The sequence below is a fragment of the Nyctereutes procyonoides genome, unplaced genomic scaffold (assembly GCF_905146905.1).
Source record: "Nyctereutes procyonoides isolate TBG_1078 unplaced genomic scaffold, NYPRO_anot_genome, whole genome shotgun sequence".
NCBI classification, from domain to species: Eukaryota; Metazoa; Chordata; class Mammalia; order Carnivora; family Canidae; genus Nyctereutes; species Nyctereutes procyonoides.
The window spans coordinates 21116976-21128017 of NW_026575034.1; the positions used below are offsets into that span (position 1 = coordinate 21116976).

General features: G+C 47.0%; 1 protein-coding gene across 1 annotated transcript; it reads right to left on the reverse strand.

Moving 5' to 3' along the window:
• Positions 1 to 2103: 2103 nt before the first annotated feature.
• CNGA4 (cyclic nucleotide gated channel subunit alpha 4) lies at positions 2104 to 6900 on the reverse strand. The gene is made up of 6 exons (XM_055317539.1): positions 6839 to 6900; positions 6596 to 6697; positions 6286 to 6392; positions 5336 to 5981; positions 4230 to 4579; positions 2104 to 2564 (listed from the first exon to the last, which is right to left on the reverse strand). Exons 1-6 carry the CDS (start codon positions 6898 to 6900, stop codon positions 2104 to 2106), a joined length of 1728 nt encoding a protein of 575 aa, XP_055173514.1.
• Positions 6901 to 11042: the final 4142 nt, after the last annotated feature.

Genomic DNA, 11042 nt, shown 5'->3' on the forward strand with positions numbered 1-11042 from the left:
CACCTGGACTCCAGCCACAGCCTCTTTGTTCCCAGTCTCTCATGTCTGGGTGCATCTGTGTTATCTGCATCCACCATATCCAAAAGGTTGTTCAGTTTTGAGGACACCAACAGTTCTGAGGGAATGTCTCCATGACTAAACATCAGCAGATACTCCCACACCTCCTGCCCTGTCAGCACTAAGGGTCCTACCCTCCATTCTCTTGTACTACCTGTAATAATAATTCTTGAAATTCTGTAATCATGGGCCAACCTGATCTATGGTCTCACTTTCATGGGTTTTTGAAAATTGTATTACTAGCTATCCAACCATAAGCTCCCAAATCTTCCTGCCCAGGAAGTGGATGTCCCCACCTAAAAACTTTCCAGAACTAGCAAAAAGTTTTTTACCCGTTTTTTTTTTTCCCTTGCTCCTTCTGCTTTCTCATCACCCTAATGCTTCCCTGGGTGGCCCTGCATGGTGGTGTGCCCCTTCCTCTTGGGGACTGTAAGTAATAAATTCTTCTTTCAGTGGCATTGACCACTATGTGTCATCACTCAGTCATACTGATGAATTAAATCCAAGGTACGTTTTAAAACACCACCTGGCACAGCTTAGACCAAAGACTGGCCAGGCCCTGGAGGAGCTAAAGTTGTGACTAGGGTGGATATGATCTGGAGATTCCCCCAGAGACCCCATGACACTCTCTCTGCCCCAAGTCTGCAGACCTCTGTCCAAGTATGCCAAAGTTACTTAAAAACTCCCCAAACACTAATCTCCAGTGGTTTCCAATCATGATGTTCTACTCCACCTAGTCCCTATCTGCCACTCTGTATTATAAAATACCATATAGGACAGCCTGGGTCGCTCAGCGGTTTAATGCTGCCTTCAGTTCAGGGCCTGATCCTGAAGACCCAGGACTGAGTCCCACGTCAGGCTCCCTGCATGGAGCCTGCTTCTCCCTCTCCGTGTCTCTATGAATAAATAAATAAAATCTTAAAAAAAAAACCCAAAAAGTAAAAAAAGAAAAGAAAAACCATATAGAGGGACGGTTGGATTTCTGCCAGCACCAAAGCCAGCTCCAACAACTGACAGAGTAGAGCAGGGCCAGGTGAGTGGCGCTTTGAACTATCCTCCCTGTGAAATCAGTCCTGAACATGGAGTAGCTCTATTCTGGCCTCAGGCTCCAGGACTGGGCCAGAGGAAGGAAGAAGGAGAAGAGGTGTCTGCTCTGGTCCACTAAGCTAGGTCAAATCACTCAGAGTTCACAAAGTTAAAGATACATACTCTGGAATGAAATATAATGGTCAGTGTGTATATGTGACTATCATCTATGAGAGCATGTGCACACTTACATCATGTGATTCATGATCCTGCTTTGCCTTGGCTCAGCACTGATTCTCAATTTATCATGTATCCCAGGCCCCTGTTGAATCAAATCTACCAACTACTACACAGCGCATGCTCTTTTTCCGTGTGACTCAGAATTCAGACAGAATTCATCCTGGCCCTCTATTGGCTTTGCCTTTTCCTGTCACTCCCAAAAATGCTTAATGAGGAGGCAAATACTTTATTGAAGTGCAACTTGCAGGCTACATTTGTCAACTCCCTTGTGAGAGGCATTAAAAGGATATCTGTAAAGAAAAGGGCTCTGGGTGTGTTTCTGTGTGTTCACAAGGGTGTGCACACCTGTGGAGGGCATTTCTGTGTCTATTGGTGTGTGAGTCTCAGTATATGGGTCTTTATGAGGTGCAGGAATGCATATGTATTATGTGGGCATAAGACATACCTATGTTTGTGAGAAAGCATATGTGTTCTGAAAATGGCAACTCGAGAGTATTTTATATGGAATGCAGTCTTGAGTGCAATATGTGTATATGCAACTGTGTGTCTATGTGTGGGTCTGTGTGTCTATGTGTATATGGGTGTGTCTATGTGTGTATGGGTGCTCTGGGGAGTGGGATGCGAATGGGTGCTGTACTCCTATATCTCTAGGTGAGCATTTATACCCCCAATTCATTCCCATCTCTGAACCTAGCAGACAGGATAGCAGAATTTCTGCAGGCAGGCTTTCCTACAACTCTGGATTCCCTTGGAAGTAGGGGTCCTAGGGATAAGAATGGGTCACTCTGGGTCTGGGAGTCCCTCCTGGCCAGTCCTGCCTTTTCCACCCTGGGAAGTTCCTTCCCCAGGCTCGCCCTCATCATCAGCTTCAGCCATTTCCTCAGGCATTGGCCACTCTCGAGTCTGCCACTCTAGCCGTTCAATGCGATAAGCGATCTTGAGTGCACTGGATTCCAACTCAGCAAGGAGGCGAGCAAATTTGGTCTGTAGATCATCAAGTTGCTGGTCGAGGCCTCGTAGTCGAGACTCTGTGGCTTCCTGTAGGGCAATCTCAGCTGCCTCAGCATTTACATCCAACTTGTTCATTTTGAGCAGGATCTCACGGCCCTTTTCTTCCATGACAACCTGGGCCTTTGGATACTCACTCAGGACTTCCCGCAGGTCCTCCTTGCTCAGGCAAAACAGGTCTGAATAACCTAGACTCTTGATGTTGGCTGTGCGGCGGTTCCCAGACATGTTTCCTGTGGCCCATGGGCAGACACATGGGAGGACAGTTAATTAGGATAGGTGTCAGGGGTTTTTCATTCCTGAACCAGGACCCCTACCTCCGTATTTGTGCTTTCAGGCTTCTCTTTCTGCTTTATTAATTCTTTCATTTACTCGTTTACTGGGGACCAGGCCCTGAGATGGGTGGGTAACAGTGATGCGCCTGCAAGAATTCAGTCTAGAGGTGATAGACATCTAATGGGATAGGAATAGTAACAAAACAGTATATAGCTGGTGCAGTGTAGAGGTGCGCATCCAGTGCTGTGGCAAGACTGGTAAAGAGCCCCTGACAAGCTGGCAGAAACTTTGGGGAAGCCTAGAGGGAGTGATGTCTGACTGAGCAGGGGTCAGAGGGGGAGGGCTGGGGGAGGGAAGAGATATCCAGGCAGAGGGAGGAGTATGAGCAGAGGGAGATGGAGGTAGGAGACAGGTGGCTGCAGCAAACTGTAAGCAGTCCAGAGGGGCTGAAGTACAAAGTGTGAAGAGAATGGAAAGAGGAAGGGAGAGCAGGGCACACTGGGTGTGGTAAACCACTACAGGGAGTTTATACCTTATTCTGAGGGCAGTGGGAAAGTACTGAAATATTTTGAGCAAGGGAGCTGTATTCACATTTTTAGGAAGGTATTGGTGAGGGGTTGCGGGGGAAGATACGTTAGGCTGAATGCTGCAAAGCTCAGAGGAACTACCCTTTGTGAACACTTGCTATGCTTTAGACACTGTGCTGATGCCTTATCCATAGAACTCATTTAATCCTCACAAATAGCCCTTTGGGTTTTTGATATCATCCCCTATTGGATAGATGAGAAAACTGAGGCCTAATAAAGGGAAATGACTTGTCCAAAACCAGGTAGACAGCAGCTGACCGCATCCAGGAAGTGGAGCTTGAAGGGTCCTCGGAGGCCAGATGTGAGGCCCTTGGCACAATTAGAGAGTGCAATCCCCAGGCTGACAGCCCCGTGGCTTCAGTCAGTGACAGCGCACTCACTCCTTGCCATGTCCCCCCATCTCCTGGGGCCTCAGTGTCTTTGCTTGCGTTTAGGCATACCGACACCTACTGCGCAGGTGGATAAAAGGAATCAGTGTGTCAGCGCTTAGTACTTGGCCTGGCCTGGAGTTGGTGGAGAGAATGGCAATGCCTTCCTTCTAGCCTCCTTTCCATCTGGCTGTGAGAAAGTTTCTTGTACTGACTCCAAGTGTGTGTACTTATTATCGCAACGGCCTTGGACAGTTTCCCAAACATCTCTGTACCCCTATTTCCTTACATTTAAAATACAGGTAATGGTACCTACCTGAGTTACTGTGAGAATTTAGTGAGTTGGTACTTGTGAAGCACTTTGAACGTGGCAAGTAGTGAGTGTGGCAATAAATATCATCTCTGTCACTTTCCACTGGTCTGTTGGTGCCTTGGGTTGACATCCACAGAGCAGATCTACTTCCTCTTTTCCAAGGATCCACCTTGTATGCTAACCTTGGCTCGGCTTCTTCTCAGGGAACAGACCCTCTGTGTCCTGCTTTTCTAGTGACTCAGGCAGGGGGTCAGGTTTCCTTAATCTGTAGGCCCTGAAGTACCACTTAGTGTCAGTGCAGGGTTCTGCTGTCCCCTCCCAGCCCTGTCCTGGAACAAACACTGGGGTGCCTACCTTTGATGTTGATGATGCTGATCTCCCCAAAGTAGAGCCCTGCACCAAGCACAGCATACTGTGTGACGCCATCATCTGCCACCACAGCCAACTGACCCTCACGGATGATGTACATCTCCCGGCCAATGTCCCCCTTGCGGCAGACATATTCTCCAGGCGAGTAAGTCTGGGGCTGCAGCTTCAGTACCAGCTCCTCTAGGAGGCTGGCCTCACAGTTCTGGAAGATCTGCACCCGACTCAGAGTAGACAAGTGTACAGATACAGCCACTTCTGCCCTCAACCGCTCAGGCAAGTGCTGTAAGATGGCTACCTCGTTGGTTATCTTCTTGTTGATCTGCAGGTGCTGGTACCTGGGGACAAGGGCAGCAATTGTTCCTCACCAGCTCCTTAGATGCCTAACTCTATTCCTTCCGTTAGGATTCAGCTAAGCCTCAGCCAAGGGCCTAGTCACACTGAGGTCTCACGGGGGTCATGGGAATACTTGACAGTTGGCTGATGAATATCTTCACTCCAGGGTCACTACACAGATATGTTTTGACCTCTTTTCCCTTACCCAGGGTCTGAAAGCCTCCAGTCGACAATGAATAAGATACCCTTTACCTACTGTCAAACTTTACCCCACCCACCATTCAGTGATGCCTTGTACCATCCCACTGATACCTACTTCAATCACCAAACCCTGTATTTAACGGCCCCCTGCTTCAGTTCCTCTACTTGCTGACATTTCCTTTTGTTCATCCCATAATATGGACAACTATGACATAGTCAACCATTTTGTTGGCCATCTCTGGCAAGTCTTGCTCTTCTCCCTTTAGCCCTTCCAGGGACTTCTGAGCCCTACCAGGCAGTGGCAGTTTTTATTCCAGGTTATCCTTCCTTGTGTATGAGTTCCTCTCCCTATAATCTCTTATCCAACCCAGTCCCCTAAGTCCAGATGCAACTAGTGGAAGACATTCTTTTCTAAGCCCTGCCCAGTGAACCTCTCAATGAATGCCATGCCTTAGTTGCCCTGCCTGGCCTGCTAGGCAGTAAGGACCCAGCCACCTTCCTCAGGGTTTATCCAGGACACCTCTCCCTGTTCTGGTCTGGGACCCCAGCATCCTCACCAGTCAATAACTCGCCGCTCCAATCGGCGATTGACATGCTGCTGCTTCATGTACTTCTTCACCAGTGCATGGTCTGGATAGAAAGCTGCATCTGCAGTGTTCATGTTGTAGATGACAGAGCTCATGCTACCCATGATGGTGGCAAAACCCATGACAGCCAGTAGGAAGTCGCCCACCATGAAGAGGTACTCCTCCTCCCGCGCTGGCAGCGGCGTATCACCCACAGTGGTCAAGATCAGCGTGGAGAAGTAAAAGCTATAGAGGTACTGGCGCCGCAGACGCTCAAAGCCAGGCTGCGCGGGGTCAGGGTACACCCAGGCATCACGCCCGAAGCCCAGGTACCGGGACAGGGCAAAATATAGACAGCTGTTCCAATGGATAACAACAAAAATGTAAAGCATCAGCTTGGTGATGCGAAAGGCGTTTGGATAAGCTGTGCGGGTCTCTGTGCGGTCAAAGGCCTCAAAGAGGCGGGGCGCACGCAGGAAGCGGTTCAGCCTCAGTGTGGGCGTGTGTGGGCCCAGACGCAGGAAGGCCAAGTCTGTGGGCATCAGGGAAGCCAGGTCCAAGAAGAAGCTCCAAGTGCGAACGTAGCGACTTGAAATCCTGCCTTTGTCCACCACCAGGATGCCCTGGTCCAAGAATCCTGGGGAGGAGGAGGTGGAGACAGGCTGGGGTCAGCCATGAGATGGGTGAGGTATGGGGCTGAGTCAAGGCACCACCTACCTCACTAATAAGGCTGAGTGTGGGTGGGCCACGGTAGGACAGGGAGACAGACATGGGGACAGGATAGGGATGGACATAAACTTGCTCCAGGGTTTCTGGGATGGGCATAGGGGTGTTGTGAAGCATGCAAAAGTGCTATCAGGGAGGGAGTCACTTCCTTGTGCCTCAAAGACAGTCCTTAGGAAGGTAACATGGAACAAAGGGTCAGCCTTGGGCTCACTGACCTGTGTGAAAGCGCACCACGATGTCCAGTAGGTATAGCAGGTCACTTGTGTAGTCCAGCACTAACCAGGCCACCAGATAACTGTGTTGCAAATCAGGAAAGCAGGCTCTGTATGTCAGGGATAGAAAAGATTGGCTCAAGAACACCCTCTGTGTAATGCAATCTCCCCAAGGCACTCTGCACTTTGCCCTGGGTCCTCTCTACCACGCTGCCTCTCCTTCGGGTCCTGACCAAGGGCCTGCCCCTTTCCTTGGCCTGACTCTTGAGCTCTTATCTCTGCTTAAGACCCTTCCTTCAGTACCCTGCCGAACCTGCACACGATGATGATGAGGTTATACATTACTGGGAAGACCATCGTGTTCAGCCACCAGTAGTAGTGATCCCCAGATGGGTCGAGGACAGGCAGCAACTTCCTGTGGAAAGAAGAGGAGAAGCAGTGTTTCATTTTCTTCACCAGACATTCAATATTGAGTTTGTCACTGGGGGCATCAATAAGAATCAGACTCCATCCAGTTAGGTGGAAAGATGTGACACAGGGGGCCGGGATCTCTCACCTGGCCTTGGGTGGGGCAGGGGGGCTGGACTCCGTCGTTTTCACTTTGCTGTCCTGGCTCATGCTTCTGTGGCCTGATGCCTGGATGTGAGATACCCAGGGCCTCTGCTGATGGGTGGCTTCAGGAGGTGGGGGCTACTGCTTGCCTGCTTGCCTGCCTTGAAGAGGCTGCCCTTGATCTCCAGCTGTGACTCTTCTCTGACTTCTGAAGCTCTTAGCAACATAATCAGGGCCAGCCCTTACTGAAGGGGCAGAGGCAGTGTGGCTCCAGCGCCCCACCCTGTCTCCCAGGGCCTGGGCTTACACTTGCCCAGCTAAACATCTCTAATGAGGTCCCTGGAGGAGGTGGGGGTGCATACCTCAGAGGTAAGCCTGGGCCTTGTTTCTTCTCTCACCTGCCAAGCTGAACTACTTAGGGGTCTTCTAAGTCAGCAGATGTGGGTGCCAGTGTAGGCTCAGTCATTCTGTTTTACTTTGTGTAAATTACCTGCTTGGGCCTCATTATTTATTCATTTAACAACTTTTTACAGAATGGCTCATTTGTGTCAGGTGCTGAACTAGTCTCTTGGGACAAAGAATGCTTGCCATATCAAATGTGAGTTCTGTTTTCATTTTCTGCACCCGACTTACCTCATTTTTTTTAAAAAAAATTTATTTATTTATTTATTTATTTATTTATTTATTTATTTATGAGAGAGAGAGAGAGAGAGAGAGAGAGAGAGAGAGAATAACAGGAGAAGGGGCTGAGGGAGAGAAAGAATCCGAAGTAGACTCCCCTCTGAGCGTGGAGCCCAACTAGGAGCTTGATCTCTTGACCCTGAGATCATGACCTGAGCTAAAATCAACAGTCACACTTAACTGACTGAGTCACCCAGGCAACCCCACCTTACCTCATTCTTACTGGATGAGTGTGATGGGGGCCCTTCTTTGGGGATTTTGCCCCCATTCCTTTCTTATTACCTCTAGTACCTGATCCCATTAGCTATTTCATATGTTATCTAGATCCTCAACCTTCTTAATTTTCCCCTTTCTATGAGCATGCTTAAATCTCTCCCATACCAAAACAAACAGTAAAGTCCTAAAAATTCTCCCTCATACTGATGTCCCCTTCACTTCTATCATCTTTTCTCAGTCATAATCAGAATACCTGCTATGTGCCAAGCCACTATTATGCTCAATGTTGGGGATAAAAGATGAATGAAACATACTCCCTGCCCTCTAGAAACTCAGAGTTTGGTAGGGGAAAGAGTCGGGTCGATAGGCAGTTACATATCAGTTTGATGGGTTTCTCTTTTAGGTGGATATACATAGAGCCATGACACTATGAGGAGGGTCCCAACTGAGCCTGGGTTCTGTAGGATGAACAGGAGTTAGGTCTAGAGATGGGAGAACGAAGAGCAAGCAGTAGAGGCAAAGTGCATAGAGGCTTTAAAAAAACAAGGGTGATTGGGAGACATCAAATAGTTTCTGTAGAGAACTTGAGGGGCTAGTGGTGCGAGATGAAGCAGGCTGAGGACAGCCCAGGGAGAACTTTCTCAGCCATTTTATAAAGCTAGGGTTTTATCTTAAGGCAATGGAGAACCTGTGGAGTGTTTTGAATAGTTAAGTAATATGGTCAGATATGTGTTTTGAAGAATTTCATGGAAGAAATGTCTATAGTCTCCAACATTTTATTTTTTTTTGAAATCCTCTTCTCCCACGGCTTCTGTGACACCACAGTTTCTTGGTTTTTACTTATTTTTTTTCAGTCTTTTTGTAAGCCAGTCTGCCTATCCTTTCTGTGTTGGTGTTTTTTTAGGACTATGACCTAGGCCTTTCTCTCTTTCCATGCTCCTAGCTCTCTCTGGCCAGTCTTGGTCACCCAAAGGATTTCCTTTCCCACCTAATGACTCTCAGGAACTCGATCTATACCACTAACTGCTCACTGGATGTCCTCCCTTGGATATTCCACAGTCACCTTTAGCCCATTGGATCTATAACTGAGCTTACCATTTTCCTTTATCTGTTATTTCTCTTGTAATCCCTCCTTCTGGCCTTTAGCCCAAACATCTAGCACTAGTATTTATTATTATTACTCTCATTATTATTAATGTTATGACATCGTGGCAGTTTCTAAAAATGGCCACAAATTCTTTGACACTCCTCCCTTATGAATGTGTCAGCCAATAGAATATAGCAGGAGTGACTTCTGAGGCTGAATCATAAAAGGCTGTGCAACTTCCTTCTGGTTCTCTTGGGAATTCTCATTGTTTGGAAGCTCCCTGTCAGGATACTCCCTCTTGGAACCTAGCTGCCACATTGTGAGAAGTGCAAGCCACAAAGAACAGTTATGTCTCCATACTGTGTTTGGCAGTCCCAACTGAGCTCAGCCTTTGAGTTGTCCCAGCCCTGTTCACATCAGACATGTGAAAAAGAGTGAAGAAGACTCAGATAACTCTAGCCACCAGCCTCAAGTCACTCACAGGCATTCAGGTGTCTTATAGGAGGCCCCAGGCATTATGGACTAGAGATATACCATTCTTGCTGTATCTTGGTTGAATTTCCAGAATCTATGAGCATAAAGAAATGGTGGTTGTTTTACACTACTTAGTTTGGGATGATTTGTTATGCAGCATAGTAACCAGAACAAACATATATATTAAAAAGTGCACATCTCTTAAGTATATAGATTGATGAATTTCATGAAGTGAACACACCCATGTAACTGACCCTCACAAGAACCCTACTCTGCCCCCTTCCAGTCTGTGCTTTCCAAATGTAATCACTAGCCTGACTTCTAATACCATAGCTGAGTTTTGCCTGTGAATAAACTTATATAAACTAAGCATCAGTTTTTAATTTTTTCCCTTTCATATTCATCCAGTCCTCAAGCCCTGGTGCCCTACCTTCTAATATCTACATGTCCATTTCTCTGTAACTTTACTACTTCAGTTTGGGCCTTCTCAGTTTGACCATGTATAAAATTCTTTACAGTTCTATGCTATCCCAAGGATAAAATCTAAACTCCTTCACATGGCATGCAAATCTCCTGTTCCTGACCTTTATCCATGTCTTCAGCCTCATTGCTGTGTTTCCTTTGCATGTTGTCTAGGCTCCAGACATGCTGTACTGATTGTAGTTCCTAGAGCACCTTCTCACCTGTTGTTCATTCTTCCTTGCCTTAGTATGGACTGATCCTTTGGGCTGAAACTTCCATTTCTTCTTTTTAAATGCTTTTTATTTGAAACTAATTTCAGGCTTGCAGAAAGTTGCAAAAAAGGTACAGAAAGTTCCTGTAAACTCCTTAGCCATGTTCCCTTGTTCTCATCTTATATAACTAGAGTACAGTGATCAAAACCAGGGAGTTAACATTGGCACAATACTTTGAACTAAATCACAGACCTGATCTGAAACTTTTATCTCTGTATCTTAGTTTACCACATTCTTGCTTGTTCCTAGACATCATTTACTCGTTTTTCTTTGGGAAGATTTTATTTATTATTCATGAGAGACACACACAGAGAGGCAGAAACATAGGCAGAGGGACCAGCAAACGCAGGACTCGATCTCAGGACCCTGGGATCATGATCTGAGCCAAAGGCAGATGCTCAACTACTGAGCATCAGGAAAACTCCTGATGGTTTTCCTAAGCCCCTTCGCCCTTCTTTCCCTTCATACACACAAGCCATGCTAAGTGCTGCTCTTTGATGGCAATTATTACACTATATTGCAATGGTCTGGCGTAAGAGAATATGTGGCATATGTATACAATGGGATATTACTCAGCCATTAGAAATGACAAATGCCCACCATTTGCTTCGACGCGGATGGAACTGGAGGGTATTATGCTGAGCGAAATAAGTCAATCGGAGAAGGTCAGGCATTATATGGTCTCATTCATTTGGGGAATATAAAAATTAGTGAAAGGGAATAAAGGGAAAGGAGAGAAAATGAGTGAAAATATCAGTGAGGGTGACAAAACATGGGAGACACCTAACTCTGGGAAATGAACAAGGGGTAGTGGAAGGGGAGATGGGCGGGGAGTTGGGGTGAATGGGTGATGGGCACTGAGGGGGGCGCTTGGCGGGATGAGCACTGGGTGTTATGCTATATGTTGGCCAATTGAACTCCAATTAAAAAAAACTAAAAAAAAAAAAAAAGAGCTGAGGTCTTGCAGGACAGAGATGGGTTCTAGTGATCTGGAATCCTGCCTGGTGTGGAGGTGC

Coding starts and splice junctions, on each gene's coding strand:
- CNGA4 (XM_055317539.1), bottom strand. CDS start 6,900: ATGAGCCAGGACAGCAAAGTGAAAACGACGGAGTCCAGCCCCCCTGCC. Junction 6,698..6,838: donor CCTGCCCCACCCAAGGCCAG/GTGAGAGATCCC, acceptor TTCTTTCCACAG/GAAGTTGCTGCCTGTCCTCG. Junction 2,565..4,229: donor CAGCATCATCAACATCAAAG/GTAGGCACCCCA, acceptor CATGGGCCACAG/GAAACATGTCTGGGAACCGC.